At 34.7% G+C, this 20,479-nt stretch overlaps 1 protein-coding gene and 1 non-coding gene across 2 annotated transcripts; one reads left to right on the forward strand and one right to left on the reverse strand.

The window, feature by feature from the left end:
- Positions 1-12,991: 12,991 nt before the first annotated feature.
- LOC149540940 (3-ketoacyl-CoA synthase 11-like) lies at positions 12,992-17,553 on the reverse strand. Its single transcript, XM_089799772.1, has 2 exons — positions 16,115-17,553; positions 12,992-13,828 (listed from the first exon to the last, which is right to left on the reverse strand). Exons 1-2 carry the CDS (start codon positions 16,969-16,971, stop codon positions 13,126-13,128), a joined length of 1,560 nt encoding a protein of 519 aa, XP_089655898.1. The 5' UTR covers positions 16,972-17,553; the 3' UTR covers positions 12,992-13,125.
- A 271-nt stretch (positions 17,554-17,824) lies between these two features.
- Positions 17,825-17,919, forward strand: TRNAY-GUA (transfer RNA tyrosine (anticodon GUA)). Its single transcript has 2 exons — positions 17,825-17,861; positions 17,884-17,919. It is a non-coding gene; the product is annotated as a tRNA-Tyr (tRNA).
- Positions 17,920-20,479: the final 2,560 nt, after the last annotated feature.

Here is a 20,479-nt window from a genome sequence, read left to right on the forward strand (position 1 = left end):
CCATTTGTAGAAGACTTTTTGCTCTAGAAGACTTCCCTCTTTGTAACTTCCCCTCTGGATGCATATCCACTGAATCTATTGAACACTTACCCTTAGAAAAGTTGATTTGAGGTAGACCTTTGACCATGTGGTATGTGCAAAGTTGCTAAAGATAGTGATAGTCAAGATGACCATAACGCTCATGCCATAATTGCATGTTTGAATTGGATTGAGATAACAAGGATTTTGAAGAAGACTTGGGTACAAAATGTGAGAAAGAGTACAACCTCTTGTGATCATTCACTTTCCCCACTGCAACCAAGGAATTATCTCTAAGACTGTGCACTTTTAATGAGTTTGGAAGGAACTCAACTCTATGTCCATCTCCAAAGTGAGTGACTTGGTAGATTGAAAGGAGATTTGAACTTAGGTTTGGAACATAGAGAACCTCTTGAAACTCTCCATTTTCCATCTCCACATTTCCTTTTCCTTCAACTTCCATTTTGCTATCATTCTGCATGAAGATGTGTAGTACCTTTGAGTGATTCAATGAAGAAAAATCCTCCTTTGAAGAACCCATGTGATATGAGGCACCTGAGTCAAATATCCATTCCTTTGAAGAGTTTGCATTTACCATGAGTGCTTTCCCTTTGCCCTTCAAATCTGAAGAAGATCCCTTCTCCTTATAAGCATTAGGCAATGGAACATTATGTTTCTTCATGATGTTGGTTAATTCATCAATCTGTTTGAGATAACACTCATGCTCTTCATGACCCGATTTCTTGCAATAAGCACACTTCTTCTTCTCCTTATTATTGTTGTACCCTTTCTTGTTGGAATTTGAGGACTTGCCTTATTGATTTGATTGAGGTGTTGTCTTTTCTGCATCCTCAGATTTTCTCTTCTATTTCTTCTTACCCTTTCCTTTATTTGAAGATTGTCCAGCTGAATGTTGAGAACCCTCATTGGCCACCAATGCTTTGGATTGAGGTGATTTGAGAATCCCCATTGATTTCAACTTCTTTTCTTCATCATCCAACAGTTTAGCATATTCATCAAAAGTGACTTTCTTGTAGGTAGACCCTAAGGCAGTCTTTGAGGTGTTAAAAGAAGATACAAATGTGGAATACTCCGATGGTAGCTTGTTATGGATGAGACAGATTAATCTGTCATCTTTTATAGAACTCCACAATCAGTAAGCTTTGTCCTTAATTCATTCACCTTGATGATGAAGTCCTGTATTGAGTCATACAACTTAGGATCTAAGGAAACAAGCTCATCTTCAATTTTGAACACATCCTCTTCAGACACTTTAACATAAAGGCTTTTGAGGGTATCCCAAGCTTCCTTGGATGTAGTACATTTCTTAATTTGATACATGATTTTATCATCTACCCCCAAACATATATCAACTAGGGCTTTCCTATCCGTGGCTACCCAATTAGAAATTTCACTTATTGATACATTATCACCTACTGGTTTAGGAAGAGTACCATCTACATATTGTGAAACTCCATTATGCTTAAGTGATACAACATTTTGATTGACCACGAAGCATAGTTATGAGAAGTTAATTTAGGAAACTTAAAGTTGCCCATAATGTAGAAAATGAAAGAAAAGTGCAGAAAAGAGAGAACACAACACCAAGAACACCCCCCCTTTTCACTAAATCAAGAAACCCCCCCAAAATAGATGCTTTGGGCACTTTATCAGTAGTGTGATTACAATGGGCCACTTGCCAATTTTGGCCTTTGTGGACTTCTAATTTTTCTTGTTATAACCTCTTAATGGAGTACAAATTTGAAACTTTACAAAGTGCTACAATACTGAAGCATTACAAAGCAAAGAAAGGCCCTATTGCTGAAAGTGACAATTTTGTCCACAAAACACTACAATCTAATGCTAGATCTGGAAAGTAGATGAAAAATAACGCACTTTCAAAAAAAATGGAACCTATTTTCGACTCCAGATGTGCTCGAATGGATCATTTGAAGTTGCAAAATGCAAGATTATGCAGGTATAGTCATCAAAAATTGCAATTTCTGAACAATTCATACACCAAAACCAAAAAATAGCTACACCACTAAAAAATTTAGAAAATTTTACCCAATTTCAAAAAAAATTGCACCTGATTTGGAGTTGATTTGGTGAGGGGTTGCACCAGCAAAAGATGGAGTTAAATTTGATAGGCATACGACCGTCGTAGAATTTTTAATGTGGCTTGTGATGACGTTCAAACGAGCGTCAATTTTAGGCTCGTAAAATGATGATGTCAGCAGAAAAACTTGCCCTTGGATAATGTGGCAGTTGACGTGGATGTTTGTACTATACGAAATCATATGGAAAGTATGGAAAAATGAGTCACTGTCTGCATGGATGCTAACTGGATTTTCACGTGTCCAGCTAGTATAGTAGAACAAGTTTCGAATTCCACTTTTGCAACACGTAGAATGTAGTAGCAGTGCTAGATTTCTTATGGAATTATCCCACATTTGTGGGTATATCATGCTCTGGACTATTGAAATACCAGTCTCCACGAGTTGTAAATCAAATGGCCACTGATGGTAAAGGGAGCTCTAAGCAGTGTTGTCGTCGGCTGTTTCACAGGTAGATGCCGAGAAATGCTTAGTGACATCGAATTTCACAGTGTTATAGTTGTGAAATGAGTGTACGGGGTCAGAGTTAAATGCACAGGTATGGCTGTCAGATTAATTAACTCGCCTGCAGATTCAATAAATAGCCCTACGAAAATAATAAAATATATCCGCCTAAATTTGCAGGCCAGGGGTTGATAGCTTGGTTCTGACAAAAATTTTCTCTGCTAATAAAATCAAAAATAATTTCAAAAATATCAAATAATTGTAGAGAAAAAATGACTTCAGATCTAAAAATTAATTAAATAGATCCGAAAATGAACATACTCAGATTGCAAATCGGGGCCTCCGGGTTCCGATTGGCAAATTTTTTTTTACCTCACAATCAACTTTCACCAAATATAGGCAAATTTATAGTTGATCTTCACCGAATCGATGCTCTGAATGCAATGGTGAGGTCAGATCTGGCTCTAGATGCTCCCAATTTTTTTGGATCCTCCAAATTTGTGTCAAGGTACTGAAGCATGAACAGTCTCGAATGGCTATGATGAGAATCTCCCTCAGCTCTGATACCATGTAAGAATTTGTCTTAGGCTAGAATTCATGCAACAACTAAAGAACTCAATACAAGCACACAGTAGACCAAAGTCGACAGAGTATGATCAGAATGATGATATTCATTCAATAATTAGATTCAAGAGTACACTAGGAGTGCCTGAATATAAAGGCCTCAAGAGAGCTTCTAGAATGCATAGAAGTTAGCATCATGATATGTCATATAACCGGACACATGTCCACCAGATATGGATTATCCTCCATTAAGCACAAGATTAAGTGCGATGATGTGAGGATAAGCCTACAATGGTGTAAGCATGCAAATCAGTGGAGTAGACAACATGTGCTAAATAAGGAGTGCAAATAATTGTGTTGTCATCATGACAACTTAGTGAATGATGCATACTCCTATGTTGTAGACACCATGTGCATAATTAGAGTTGCATAACTCAATGAGAGTTCACAAACTCCTAAGTGTCTCACCTAAAATAATAATAAAATAATGCAAAATAATTAAATAATGCATTAACCTAAGTAAAACATAAGTAAGTGTAATAAATAAATACTTATTTACACCAACAATTTTAATGGATATGGTTAGAGGGTTAAAAAAAATCTCACCATCTAAAGGAGTTTGTGAAGGATGTGTGCTAAGAAAACATCATCAAGATCCTTTTGATTTAGGTAAAGCATGAAGAGCCAATCATCCATTACAACTCATTCATAGTGATTTATGTGAACCAAAATATCCCTCACTTTCAAGTGCCAGATATCTCCTCACTTTTATTGATGATTATAGTAGGAGAGTGTGGATTTATTTCATTGAAGGAAAGACTGAGGTACTTGAAGTTTTCCAAAAATTTAAGGCTTTAGTTGAGAATCAGTGAGGGAAAAGAACTAAATGCTTAAGAATAGATAATGGGGGTGAGTAATATAACTATGCATTTGAGTCATTTTGTGAGAATTGTGGAATTAAAGTGCAAAAAGAAATACAATAGACTCCTCAACAAAATATGGTGGTTGAACGAATGAATAGAACTCTTCTACAAATGGCTCGTTGTATGTTGCATGTAAAAAGTTTTCTTGTGCCACATATATTGTGAATAGAGTTCCAACTAAAGCCCTCACAAATATCATCCCTAAAGAAGTTTGGAGTGGTAGAAAACCCCACATTGGTTATTTTAAATTATTTGGGTGTATTGCTTGGGCAATATCTCTGATGAAAAGAGGGAAAAGTTAGAACCAAAGAGTCACAAGTGTTTGTTTATGGGTTATAATGAAGAATCAAAGGCTTATAGGTTAAATAATTTGGCAAAAAATAAGGTATTTGTTAGTAGAGATGTAAAGTTTGATGAACATTCACAACTTATAAAAACAATTTGTTGCGAATATATTGAAAACAACAAAAGAGGGAGATAGTTTGAGGGAGATTATTGAGAGCATACAAGTATTATCAATATGTTTCAATCATTGTTTTGTCACTGATGTCAAACCTGCTACTTGTTGGTAAGACAACTACTTATATGGTTTAAGTACTATTACTTATTTTATTGATGAAGAGGATTTGATCAAAGGATGTAACAATAGCACCTAGAGGAAAGGTTGAGTTATGCTTATGTAAAGAAGTACAAGAATCAGCTAAGACAATGATAACATGATGTATTGATAATCTACTTAAGGTTACAAAGATTGGTTTCACTAAGAAAGTTTAGAAGAACAAGTAACACAAAGTTTGTCTGCCAAGCTTGACTGAATGGATAGTAGGTGCCGAGCAAAGTCAATGCAAGACAAGCATAAAATCAGTTGGAGTTGAGTAAAAGTTTATTCTAGTGTATGCCAAGCAAAATAGTGGATGCCAAGTAAAGTTTAGTTGATGTTGAGCACTAGTAAACTTTAGTTTGTGTCGAGTAATTTCACAAAGGATGTCAAGCAACGTAGTATATGCCGAGCATTAGAAGCCACATAATGCTGAGTGGCTACATTATTCAAAAGATCATGAATTTGATGAATTTGAGTTGACAAGTTTGTTTTCTTGGAATATGTGAACCAGATGGAAGATAAGGTTGATTAGCTAGTGGCACAAAATTCAAGGTAAACCATTTTTAGGAAAATTCAAAGAGGATTCAAGGAGAAGTCTCTAGAAGAGATATGGAATGTGGGATAGATTTATTATATCCTACCTAATCTATCCTAATCCTAAATTGAATGATGGAAAATGAGCAGGAAAAGATCTTAATTTTCTATTTATAGGAATGACTAGTCAGAAGCAAAGAGAGTCATGTGTGAGAACCTAAGGAAGACAGGGAGTCAAGGGTTTTGCTTCATCAAGTGACCTATGAGAAGAGACTGCATTGGCATGTCAAGTAAGAAGGCTTAAGGATATGAATGCTTGAAGGGTGGACAAGCTATCAGAGCTAAACAATATGAAGGCCAAGTAGAATGGAGGATTAAAACAATGATTTGTTATCTGCAAATGAAATTTTAAGTTGTTATCAAATCAAGCCTTACTATTACTCTCTAACAATTGTATCAATCTAGGGTAAATCCTTTGGATTAAGATTGACCTAATAGTCATTTGTAAATCCTTTAACCAAGTGATATTCTAAGTGAATGGTCTAAAGTCCTCTAAAAAGGCTCACTCCTAACAGGGTGATTGAAATCCTTTAATAGGTCACATTTAATAGTGTGTATTGTAACCTTTAATAGGGTTGGCCTTTCACAAGGCATCACTGCAGAAGAGTGAAAAAGAGTAGCATGTTACTAGTGGTTTTTTTTCAAATTGGGTTTCCACATAAATCATTGTGTCAATTATGTTAATGAATCTATTATGTTTCATGTTTACATTTTTGCAAGTTGATTTGACAGTAACCTACAAGTTTTAATGATTGCATAATCTTATGAATGCATGCATGAAGAATGTTTTATGGGTTCAGTAAGCTATGAAAAGTTTTATTTATACATCTGGACCTTGAATAACTAATTCACACCGCCCCCCCCCAACTATTCTAAAATGAATTCCAACATAATTGCTTCTCCTATTCTAGAACAAAGTGAAGACTGTATTGATGAGGATGATGTATGAATTACTGATACAAATAAAACTTCTAATGCTTTTGATCAACCATTATTTGTAGGTAGTGATAATAAAGAATATGTTTCTCCAATTAGACAAAAGATAAAAAGTGTTGAAGAAATCTATAGGCAAGGCTCAAAAATAAAAGGAAGGAATGGTTGTGCTCTCATGGCCAAAGTTACAAGAAAATGATCCAAAATCCAATGAGGAAGCTCAAGGGAAGAAAGAATGGGAGTAAGCTATGAAAGAAGAATATAATGCATTAAGTGAAAATGAAACTTGGGAACTTGCACCTCAACCCCAAAATAAGAATGTTATTGGTTGCAAGTGGGTTTACAAAACCAAATTTAGATCAAATGGTGATATAGAGAAATTCAAGGCTAAATTGGTTGCTAAAGGATTTAATAAAAAAGAGGGTGTTGATTATGAAGAAACATTTGCTCCTATCATTAAAATGAATACAGTTAGAGTTATTTTATCTTTGGCTACAAGTCTTAGGTGGTATGTTCATCAAATGGATGTAAAAAATGCTTTCTTAAATGGAGATTTATATGGAGAAATATATATGGATCAACCTCCAAGTTTTATAAATCAACAACATCATAATCATGTTTGCAGATTAAAGAAGTCACTCTATGGACTAAAGCAAGCACCGAGAGCATTGAATGAGAAGATTGACAAGTATGTTTAGCTTCATGGGTTTAGAAAATGTAAGTCAGATCCAAATCTTTATGTGAAGGTGGTGAAAGATGACATCATCATTGTTTCAATTTACGTAGATGATTTACTCATTGCTAGATGAAATATTAGTTTAATCAATGATTTGAAATTGACTCTCAAAGGGGTATTCTATATGACTGATTTGGGTGAACTAACTTATTTTCTTGGCATGCAAATTAGTAGGCTTCATGATGGGTTGTTCATCTCTTAAACAAAATATGTTTTGTATCTTTTAGAGAAATTTAAAATGCTTGATTGCAAGCTAGCCCCTACTCCTTTCCAATTTGGAGTCAAGCTTACTAAGGAATGAACCTCCAAGAAAGTAGATCCTACTCTACATAGAAAACTTGTTGGTAGCTTGGTATATCTAACTCATTCTAGACTAGACATTTGTTTTGCAGTTAATCTGGTATCTCGATTTATGCAGGAACCTAAAGAAAGTCATTGGATGGCTACCAAGATAATTTTGTGATATGTTTGTGGAACAATGTACTATGGCATACTTTACAATTATAAGTCCCCAATTTCCTTGCTTGGCTTTATAGATTAAGATTGGGGCAGTGATATTGATGATAGAAAATCTATTGGAGGCTATATTTTTCATCTTGGCTCAAATCCAATCACATGGAGCAGAAAAAACAAGCCACTACATCACTATCTTCATGTGAAGCAAAATATAGAGCAGCAAAAGAAGTGGGGAAAGAAGTAGTTTGGTTTCGACATCTTTTATGTGAGCTTGGCTTTGAACAAAGTTCAGCTATATTTACTAAGAGTATGCTTAAGGCTAAATTTCTCAAGCTACAGAATATGCTCAATATGATTGAGGTGAACATTAAGGGGGGATGTTTAGGGTTAAGATTGTCTATAAGAATCCAGAGAAGAGGCTTCCTAGAGCCTTCCATTGTACAATCCAGATTAGATTTAGAACATTCTAGGATATAGAATACTCTAAAAAAAGAGTTTCTAGAATTTGGTATTACATGTATAAATATGTGATGTGCACATACAAGTTGTGCATTGTTAGAAGACATTTGAAGGTCTGATGTATGTAAGCAAGCTAGATTAATTAACAATTATATATCTCTATTTTTTTGGCTATGTTTTTCCTTGCTTTCTATATTACAACAATCATTACTTTGGTTTTTATGTTGTTTATGGCCTATTTTAACACCTTTTCTCCCCCCTTATGAGGATCACCATAGTTCATCTCTCTATCCCTAGATGGGTTCCTAACCATCTTCAAAGTGAAGCAATTTCCTTGGAGATTAGACCAGAGACATAAGTGATTGTAATTCATATCCTTGAAAACCTTGTGTTGTGCCCAAGTTGAAACCGTATTTGCACAAGGCACACATGGGATTTAAGTGACAACAACACATGATTTTTTATATGAATTTGAGTGGTCATCTGCAATCAAAGACAATATTTATGCCCAAGACACCAGGGAGGAATATATGTATAGACTTCGTTCATAGATTGCAGTATGCTCTAGGTCATGCAATTTTTTGTAGAGTTGACATCATTCCAATAATTCAAAAAGTTATTTCTTAAAATGTTGCATTTTATTTTTTTTCTAAATGTTTTATCTTCATATGGTTTGAATTTTTTATTTTTCGCATATGAGAGTATCATATAGTTTTTTGTAGAGTCAACATCATTCCAATAATTCAAAAAAATATTTCTTACTATGTTGCATTTTATTTGTTTTCTAAATGCTTTATCTTCATATCATTTGAATTTATTATTTTTCGCATATGTTAAACTCAAGAAAGCCAAAGCCATGAAAAGGAAGAAAGCAAAACAAAAAAATGTATAAGGGACCCTAATTTTCTCTTTCATTTATTAGAAATATATAGTGCCACAGTAGTCTACTATGATGTATTCACTACTAGGTAGGATATATGAATGACTTATAAAATATATCAAACCCTCAAAGTCATCATTTTGTTTGGGGTGAAATTTTTGTTTCTATATTTATGAAAGGATTTTCCCTTGTATTTGGGCGAGTGTCTATATTTTGGGGTCCATTAGGGTTCATCAAATTAGCATGTGTAACAAGATGTAATATTTTAGAATCAATAGATAGGGAGTTTCCCCTTAACAACTATTAACTTATCAATAAAACTTATTGAAAATTATCATTTATTTTCCAATTCCTTCACATGTTAGTTGTGTTATATTTTGGGGTCCATTAGGGTTCATCAAATTAGCATGTGTAACAAGATGTAATATTTTAGAATCAATAGATGGGGAATTTCCCCTTAGCAACTTTTAACTTATCAAGAGAAAATAATGAAAATTATCATTTATTTTCCAAGTCCTTCACATGTTAGTTGTGTTATATTTTGGGGTCCATTAGGGTTCATCAAATTAGCATGTGTAACAAGATGAAATATTTTAAAATCAATAGATAGGGAGTTGCCCCTTAGCAACTATTAACATATCAATAAAAAATATTGAAAATTATCATTTATTTTCCAAGTCCTTCACATGTTAATTGTGTTGTTTGAGATTGGTTGGGCAATACAATGAATTTAGGGCCCAAAACTTAAATTCTTTTCTAAATATTTTATCTTTATATGATTTAAATTTACTATTTTTACATATGTTAAATTTCAGAAATACAAATTTATCATAAAATTTAAACACTATATATTTTGTCTTTTTAAATTAAAATATTTTAAAATTTCTTTTTATAATTAATTTTTTAATAAATAATTTTAAAAATATAAATATATCATAAATAAATATATTATAAATTTTGTAGAAGCATTTGATATACAAAATTTTGATGGGCAAGCCCCAATCATTTCCTAGATTGTACATATTGTGGAACAAATAAATGTTGGAGATATTGAAGTAAATGAGAAATTGATGGCTTGGTCAGCCAAGCAATCCAAGAATAAGGTTGTGGAGAAAGTCTCAACAACCATTGCTGAGAAAAAGGTTCAATTACATGAACATGTACATAATACCATGAAACTTATGCATAATGTACAATATTTTTTGTGTGATGTGCCAAGATTCACAAGTGATCTTCAAGCAAATATCCAACAAATTTAGGCTGATATTCAGAGAACAAGTATCATCATTTCATAGTCAGTTGAATCCAGCTCAAGCCATTATAATAATTTATTGAATGCTCAACGAAAATTGGATGAGCTTCAAATAGTTGATAATAGCATGAGGTCAAAATTGATCTCCATCCAATCCATGTTGATACCTCATTTGAAGGTATGTAGTGAGAAGTGAAGTCAACACAATATCTTATTCATGAAGATCACAATCTTTTAGTTGTTGATTTGGCAGCTAGATTGGAGTTACATAATCATATTTTGGAATCCACAAGAACCACTTGGGATCATGCACTTGCTATGATCAACCAAGTTCACAAACTATTCATTGAAAAATACAGTTTGATTCCATACATTCAACCCCACTAGAAGACATAAATGACAAAACCAAGGGGGAAAGATGGAAATAGGGAATGTAATGATGGTTACATATTTTTAAGGGAATAATGATTGATCACAAAGGGTATGTTAGATTAGAAGAGTAAAAATCAAACAATTCAGAGATCAACATGTAGAAGGAAAACAAGGTATGACACTGAAATAATCAGACTATTTAGATTAATGTGTATATATTGTTTATTGTTCATTTTATATTTGACATAAGTTTTGTTAGTTCTATATGAACTAAGTCATAGGCTTGGGGGGGGGGGGGTTACTCATATTATCATTATAGCAATGTAACAATGTAATCATGACAAAGTGTTTTTGCCACTAATGTGAGAGGGGGAGATTGTTGGTATCCCTAATTGTTGTTGTCTATTAGTGTCAAATACTTAGTCATATATTAGGAAGAGTTAGAAGGTCATCACTGTGACCGAGCTACTCTATATAGGCCAAATCATGTAAAGACTTGTGTATAAAACATGTAAATGCCAAGCTCCATACGAGTCTAGCAAGTCTTTGGTCCCTGCGTATTTTCAATGTAAGATGAGCCTAATGATTACTAAGCAGTTCAAGCATATTGATGCTAAGTTACACAAAATGTGTTGAGCATAGTAAAGACTGAGCGTCGACAACATGTATAGTGAATGTCGAGTATCAAAGACAGTAAGTGCCAAGCAACGTAGAATTGACATTCAAGTAAGGAATGATATAGACTTTGAGATAAACCATTTTAGGTTGACATGGACAAGATATTTAATACTTGTAGAGGAAAAGGTCATTATGCATTTTATGACATGGATCATAGATCCCTATGTTCTATGATGAACCAATTAGATGAAGAGGAAAAAGATGGAAGCATCTAGAAAACTCTTTACAAAATCTTTAAATAGAGAAGATCTTAACTTAGTTTGATATATGGTGAAGAGCATGTTGATGTGATGAGAACGAGTGAACAAGCTATTTGTGCAATCACAGAGAAAATAAAGTATGAATGTGTGAACATTGAAAATAAGGAAAAATAGTTAAGTTTTGTAGAGGACACAACCTTGTCAAAGCAGTGAAGGATAGTAAAGCTATATCAGATAAGAAATCAAATTATATTGAAGAAAGGAGATCCAGAATCAACTTAGCAGAGAAAATTGAGGATCAGGCACTAAATAAGTTTTAACAGATTAAGTCAGGGATAATCTCTTAACAGAGTGGTCTTAAAATATCTTTGTAAATCTCTTAATTGAGTCCTTACTTTGTTGTAAGTGTAAAATCATTTCACAAGGTGAGACCTAACAGTCTCAAATGCCTTTAACAGGGTAGACCCCTCACCTGGTAGATCATCAGATATGGTCAAACATTGTAACCCTAATAAGTTAACTTTATTACTGCGGCAGTGAAGATTTGTGGGTGTCATCCCACCCTAGTTTTACCTTCAACTTGGAGGGTTTCTAGGTAACCAAATCTTTGTGTTATGTGATTACATTTCATGCATGTGATATATTAGATCTATATGTTACTACAATTTTATTTTATAAGTTATGCATGCATTATATATGAGATGGTAAGTATGGTGAATGCACTAAAGTAATCTTGGTTTCCAATTAAGACTTCCAGCAAGAGGAACATATACAGACTTCGTTCATAGATTGCAGGATGCTTTAGATTATGTAGTTTTTTGGTAGAGTCAACATCATTTGAACAATTCAAAAAATTATTTCTTAATATGTGGCATTTTATTTTTTTTCTAAATGCTTTATCTTCATATGGTTTAAATTTATTATTTTTTGCATATGTTAAACTTAAGAAAGCCAAAGCCATGAAAAGAAAGACAGTAAAAAATATATATAAGGGACCCTGATTTTCTCTTTCATTTATAAGAAATATATACCACAATAGTCTACTATGATGTATTCACTACTAGGTAGGATATATGAATGACTTATAAAACATATCAAATCCTCAAAGTCACCATTTTGTTTGGGGTGACATTTTTGCCTCTATATTCATGAAAGGATTTTCCCTTGTATTTGGGTGAATGTCTATATTTTGAGGTCCATTAGGGTTCATCAAACTAGCATATGTAACAATATGTAATATTTTAGTATTCAATAGACAGGGAGTTGCCCCTTAGCAACTATTAACTTATCAATAAAAATTATTAAAAATTATCATTTATTTTCCAAGTCCTTCACATGTTAGTTGTGTTATATTTTGGGGTCCATTAGGGTTCATCAAATTAGCATGTGCAACAAGATGTAATATTTTAGAATCATTAAATAGGGAGTTGCCCCTTAGCAACTATTAATGTATCAATAAAAATGATTGAAAATTATCATTTATTTTCCAAGTCCTTCACATATTTATTGTGTTGTTTGAGATTGGTTGAGCAATACAATGACTTTAGGGCCTAACACTTTAATTTTTTTTCTAAATAGTTTGTCTTTATATGATTTAAATTTATTATACATATGTTAAATTTAAGAAATACATATTTATCATAGAATTTAAACACTATATATTTTATCTTTTTAAAATTAAAATATTTTAAAAATTCATTTTATAATTTTTTTTAATAAATAATTAAAATTTTATAAATATATCATAAATAAATACCCCTAAGATATTTACAATTTAATTTGCATCTTTATTAAGAGGTTATTTCATTCTTTGAATGTAATAAGCCTCTTGGAAACAATGTTCTATGAAGACCTGAACTAGTTTTATATCACAAATTTATGTAAAGAATAGGTTCATTTCAAATTAGATCTTCTCGTTCCTCTATTTCAACTGGATAGCTATGAATAAAATCCAGCCAGGGATTGTTTGAAGGCAAAGCCACATCCTTCAACGCCTTCCACACCGCACTATTGCACTTGAATCCTGACCCAAAAGCAATCTGCCACACTCTATCCCCTTTCTTGATTCTCTCCTTGGCCTCCATGTAAGCCAGTTCATACCACAAACTGCTGCTAGAAGTGTTGCCAAATCTATGCAGGGTCATCCTAGAAGGCTCCATCTCATACTTGCTCAAACCCAACTTCTTCTCTGATTCATCCAAAACTCCTCTGCCTCCTGCATGAATGCAGAAATGCTCAAAAGCAAGCTTGAAGTTGGGAATATAGGGCTTCATGTCCATCTTTAAAAACCTTTTACATAGGAGCGTTGCAAGGAATAGGAATTGCTCTGATAAGGGAAGAACCAAGGGACCCAATGTGGTTATGTTGTCTTTCAGTGCATGGCCTGCAACTTCCGTTAGATCTTTTGATATGGATAATCCCTTTACCCCATTCTCATCTTCCTGCTCATACACGCATTGGAAACTCTTGTCCTCGGATCCTTTGTGGGTTCTAACAATGTGTTTAAGTTGGTACTTTGATCTTCTCTTGTCACTTCTTTTGTTTGACAAGAGAATTGCAGATGCCCCCATGCGAAACAAACAATTGGGCAGTAGCATCGACCTGAAAAACAATATCAGTTAAGACCTACAGAAATTATATTAATGCGGACCTGTAAATGTGCAGGGAAGTTAGAGTAGACCAGAGAAGTGCTACAAACGTCTATCGAATTAAGAAATTATCAGAATAATAAAGTAAAACCAGCCTATATTTGGCATATGGCGTCTAATAGGACGAGCCTCAGCATGATAGAGTAGAATAATCTGACCGCTGTATAAAGGGTTTGCGGTGAAAGATATTAGCAATATGTTGTAGGCTCGATAGAAAAGAGTGCGGCTATCCTTATCAAATTTTTGAAAAAATATAAAATACAGTAGAAATTTATTATCATTTGTTCTTCATGATTTACATATTTTATGGGTGGAAACAAGAAAAACAAATTAGAAAAAAATTACTGTATACAATGGAAAAATTTCGCCATTTGTTCTTTATGATTTGCATATTTCACATCTGTATATTTCATAATCGAATACAGCAAAAAATTTAGAAAACAATTACTATATTTTTGCAAATCTGAAAAAAAATTTGACTTTTTAATTTGTTTTTGATGCATTTTAGATGGAAGATAAAGAGTGCCAATAGAAAAGGCCATGCTAGAAAGTAGGTGGATTTTGACACCATAAGGTTTAGTAATGTAGTGTTGCAGGTTGAATCAAAAGGGCAATATGATGAGGCTTATGGAAATTCTGAATCTGTAGTATTGGACTCATAAAGATACACACGTTTTACCCTAGTTAAAAAGTTGATAAGGTCATTGTGTAGTCTATGTGTACATTCTGCCACTCTAAATGCTTAGCAATCAAATATCTGCATGTTTCAGGGTCAACCAATTTTTTTTTAAAGGGCCAATTTTTTGTAATTCTGATTCTCTGATATGTAATCTAGAGAAGTGAAGTATAAACTTCAAAAGTACCCCAAAAAAAAAAACAAATCAATGGCTCCTAAAATAATCGCTTCACCAAGCATGTGCAGGTGAAACTGTATTATTCCAGTGTAACATTAGTATTGAGGTATGTCAGGATGGCAGGACATCGTGATGAGTTTCACAGACGGTGGGACAATGGGCCTCAATTTTGGGATGGCGGGGGATGGCGGTCAGGGGATGACAGGGTACAAAGGGGTGTTGTAATGATTTTTCAGTAAAACTTATCAAGTTAAAATACTTGAACATTGTGAAATTGCAATACAAACTAGAACTATTGAACATTCAACATTATAAATACCTAATAATAACATGCAAAAATCAAAATTCAAATAGAAATTCAAGTACCCATCCCAGAGACAGTGTGGTTGCAGAAAGATAGAGATAGGGGGTACTCAAGTACTCCAAATACCCAGTGCGGAGATGTCATGAGGACAGTATTTCAAGATTCAGAAAGAGGTGGGAGTCTCTGTGTTTCACCATATTATTGTGTAAAGTACATTCTTATCGTAAGTGCCGAAGTTGAGAATGATAAACATGCTTCATGTTTCACAAGTGATTTTCTTTAAACGAAAAAAAGAGACAACCCTAAGATGGCTTTCATGGTCAATACCATCCATGCCCACTTCCTAATTAGAGGCTTCATGAAGTGAATGACACACTAATGAATCAAAGTATTTAGGCTCATGAATGCTTCACTTCATATGCATTTCAAAGGCTTCATAGAGATACTTTTGTGCCATGTCTACTTTTGTTCAATTATCCTATAGAACCTATGGATGGCTATACAAATTTAGGCCCAATTTGATGGCGTTTCATAGGTTTACATATGCATTTCATAGATTTCAGAGAGATACCATTGTGCCATGTCTACTTTTGTTCAATTAACTTGTAAAAGTCTATGGGATGGCTATACATTTAGGCTAAATTTGATGGTGTTTCATAGGTCTAACGTGGATAGTTGAGTGCCTGGACAGTAAATAGCATTCACCTTATGTGTATTGTCATCACTAACTTGCCATTACTATTTTTATGTTTTGTCTTATCAATTTCATGAAACTTGTCAATTCAGAGGGATGGACTAAATTGATGAAACTTGTCAATTCAGAGGGATGGACTAAATCATAAATACAAGTCTAATATGGCTATAAACATTACATACTAAGGTAGGTAGTAATTAAGTTGAGAAGAGTAAGTCAACTTTGATTATTTAGTATTTAATACTTTTAATCTAGAAATAAAGCATTAGTATGTGATATTTAAGCACTCTAATACAGATAACAGTTAACTTCATCAAACATGTCAAAGAAAGAAATGGAGTAGCTTATACTTCAAGAAATGGAGTAAATTGTAAGTACAAAACCTACCTGTTGTTGCCTATATACCAATTCAATGTTAAATTTTCCGTGCTCACAATTACCGCATGAGAATCAGAATGAACGTGCAACAAGTCCTTGACTAAATCCAGAGCAATGATCCCCGCACTACATCCCATTCCTGCAAGACTAAAGTTCAAGACATTTTCTCTCATCTTGTAGTGATTTATGATCAAGGCCGAAAGAGATGGAGTGGGATTAAACAAACTGCAGTTCACTATGAGAATTCTAACATCTTTGGGACTGATCTCAGACTTGAAGAACAATTCATCGAGAGCACCAAACATGACTGTTTCCGCTTCTTCTCTGGCCGCTTTCATGGTGGGATTGTAGTGTGGAGCAGATACAATAGCCTTGGGAAGGTGGGTTTTTTCCCCTAGCCCTGTTCTGATCATTATTCTTCTTTGAAATTCCAAACTGGCCTCTTCAAATCCCCCCATCTTTCTAGACATTGTCATGAAATGTTCCTTCGAGATCCTAAATTCATCAGATGGTCTATAACAGGCAAAGTCCACAAGATAGATTTCTTTTGTTCTTGATAAGAAGTAGATACACAAGAGGCATATGCTTTCTCCGCATAATATAATGAGGATATTATTGGCCTGGTCAAACTTGAAATGACTCCATGCTCCATGTGGTGACCCTAAGGTACTCAAAACTAGCATCAATACAAGTGGGGTTGCGAAGAGTACAATGGCCTGGATATTCAGATATTGATAACCCAACTTGGCATACTTTAACTTCAAAGATTGTAGGAAATCAGGCAAAGCTCCGCTCACTTTGACAGAGTATTTTTGAACTCCTTGTCCCGCGATCTCTGTGGACAGGAGAGACTGTTCCCCAATCATAATGAAAAGTTATTTCAGTGATCAAAAGCACAGGCAAGCCTTTATATTCTTGTTGTGCAAAATATTCAATGTTTTCTTCAGAATTTGTGACAAGGGTTTAAATTGTATTGAATTCTGACAGATCAGCCTTTTGATACAACGACAACCTAACAACTCTTTCACTGAATACAGAGCTTCAAACAAGATTTTTATTTACTAGAATGCATGGAGATGAGTTTCAAGATACAAGTAGGTCGTAGGAAAGGTTAACAACCTATAAATTGGGTGGCCAACTCCACCTGCTGATCATAACTAGCACTCATATTCTGGTCCTAACCCTTCTTTATAAGATTGTTCAGATATGATGAAAGTTGATTCATTGCTGATAAAAATGAAGAACAAAATATCTCATGGCTATCACCTGCTCAAATCAAAATCAACTCCTCCAAACCGTCCTTGAAATTCCTATGATGACTACAGCAGTTTCGTAATTAATATAACCCATTCTTATCAATGCGCTATCCAATCGAGTCCCAATTTCTCAAAACAAATTCATTTTATAACAAAATTCCCATGTCTCTTTGTCCGGCATTTCTTTTACAAATAGATCTGTGTGATTGGATACTGTCGAGTCTGTAAGTGTATACAGAGCTTAGAGTTGGTAGAGAGTGAACAATCACACGACCTTCGTGACAAATAACAGGCAGGAATGAATGTCATGAATTATTTATGAGCGTGGATTAAGGTCATGAAAATGGTGACAGATTGTTTATATCCAAAACAAAATGGTAGGTAAGTCTTTTCTTTCCTTTTTGCGTCTGACAGATAGTGTTTTTCAGTATAAGTTGTTTTGTCTTTGAGTATAGTTGCCAAACCGACCTTAGCTCAGTTGGTAGAGCGGAGGACTGTAGTGGGATTTAAAATTCCAAAGAAATCCTTAGGTCGCTGGTTCGATTCCGGCAGGTCGGATCTTCACCAAGTGTTTTTCGTTTTCGTTAATTTTTGTTTTTCGTTTTTCGTTTTCGTTAAAATAGGATAAAATTATATTTTTCGTTAAGATTGAGCCTAATGGATGCTTGTATCCACAAAATCATCTGTGCACTGCAATCAAAAAGGTAGAAGTGAAAGACAAGAAGTCCTTGCAACGGTTTTTTGGTCTTGTAAATTATATTGCAGGTTATTATCAGAAGATAGCAGAAGCTCGCAAAGAACTAAACAAGCTCCTGAGAGAGAATGCTCCTTGAGCCTAATGGATGCTTGTATCCACAAAATCATCTGCGCACTGCAATCAAAAAGGTAGAAGTGAAAGACAAGAAGTCCTTGCAACGATTTTTTGGTCTTGTAAATTATATTGCAGGTTATTATCAGAAGATAGCAGAAGCTCGCAAAGAACTAAACAAGCTCCTGAGAGAGAATGCTCCGCCATGGATAGAACAACATGATCACATTGTTCAACAAATTAAGGATCAGCGTCAGCAGCTCCCGCGATTACGAATTCTCGGTTCTGGTAAAAAAATTGTCCAGACAGATGCAAGCAATGAAGCTTGGGGTGCTGTGTTGCTTGAACAAGTTGAACATGAAGGAAAAATCAAAGAAGAAGTGGTAAGATATGAACCAGGTGCCTTTAAAGGTTCTGAACTTAATTACCACAGTACTCATAAAGAGTTGTTAGCAGTTATCAATGCTTTTACTAAATTCCAGCTCTTTATTGGAGATAAACCCTTCTTATTCAGAAGTGATTTACGTCACTTATCCAGTTTCTTTAAGAAGGAGTCCAAGCACAAGGTTGCTCGAGGTCGCCTATTGAGATGGGCATAGTTCCTCGATACATTTGATTTTGAGACAGAGTATGTCGAAGGTGTAAAGAATGTCCTTGCTGACTTCCTCAGTCGTGAAGGATATCATGTTAATGCTCTCACTGAAGATCAGGAGTATGATGAGTATACTCGCCCACGAGCAAATCCTATTGCTCAAACACTTCCTGATATTGTTACTAATCTGTATAATAGTATTTATTTTCATCCTGAATTGTCTAACCAACAGGTTCATCAAGATCAAGTCAGAATGAGTATTGAAGAAGAACGTGGTCGGCTCGCTGAAGACCATCGTGATCAGAATATGATTCGCCTTCAACAACCTGATCAGTATGTGCAGATCAGTTTTGAACCTGTTGCTCCTGAACCTGTACCAACACAAGCTAATCAGCAAAATGTCAGAATGATAATGGAACGAAAAGAAACCTATCCTATGGTTTGCAATACTCCCTGGATTGCTGACACCTATCTGCTCACAAAACACATTTATGATGAGCTTAGGTAGTATCACTTTGCAGCCAATCGCCAGCTTCTCACAGACTCTTTAATAAGCAAGTACCCCTGTCGTGAAGTTGATCCTGAGATATCTGCTGCAATAGGTCCTATAGGCACATATGCCTCATCCTATGAATGGCCTATAGAATTCCTTAGCAACACTCACATTCCTAATCAACATACAAGTCAATATCATTTCGGATAAAATTATATTTTTCGTTAAGATTGAGCCTAATGGACGCTTGTATCCACAAAATCATCTACTCACTGCAATCGAAAAGGTAGAAGTGAAAGACAAGAAGTCCTTGCAACGGTTTTTTGGTCTTGTAAATTATATTGCAGGTTATTATCAGAAGATAGCAGAAGCTCGCAAAGAACTAAACAAGCTCCTGAGAGAGAATGCTCCGCCATGGACAAAACAACATGATCACATTGTTCAACAGATTAAGGATCAGTGTCAGCAGCTCCCGTGATTACGAATTCTCGGTTCTGGTAAAAAAATTGTCCAGACAGATGCAAGCAATGAAGCTTGGGGTGCTGTGTTGCTTGAACAAGTTGAACATGAAGGAAAAATCAAAGAAGAAGTGGTAAGATATGAACCAGGTGCCTTTAAAGGTTCTGAACTTAATTACCACAGTACTCATAAAGAGTTGTTAGCAGTTATCAATGCTTTTACTAAATTTCAGCTCTTTATTGGAGATAAACCCTTCTTATTCAGAAGTGATTTACGTCACTTATCCAGTTTCTTTAAGAAGGAGTCCAAGCACAAAGTTGCTCGAGGTCGCCTATTGAGATGGGCATAGTTCCTCGATACATTTGATTTTGAGACAGAGTATGTCGAAGGTGTAAAGAATGTCCTTGCTGACTTCCTCAGTCGTGAAGGATATCATGTTAATGCTCTCACTGAAGATCAGGAGTATGATGAGTATACTCGCCCACGAGCAAATCCTATTGCTCAAACACTTCCTGATATTGTTACTAATCTGTATAATAGTATTTATTTTCATCCTGAATTGTCTAACCAACAGGTTCATCAAGATCAAGTCAGAATGAGTATTGAAGAAGAACGTGGTTGGTTCGCTGAAGACCATCGTGATCAGAATATGATTCGCCTTCAACAACCTGATCAGTATGTGCAGATCAGTTTTGAACCTGTTGCTCCTGAACCTATACCAACACAAGCTAATCAGCAAAATGTCAGAATGATAATGGAACGAAAA

This window comes from Cupressus sempervirens, chromosome 9 (assembly GCF_028749045.1).
Source record: "Cupressus sempervirens isolate cs-2001-9-10 chromosome 9, ASM2874904v1, whole genome shotgun sequence".
Lineage (NCBI taxonomy): Eukaryota > Viridiplantae > Streptophyta > Pinopsida > Cupressales > Cupressaceae > Cupressus > Cupressus sempervirens.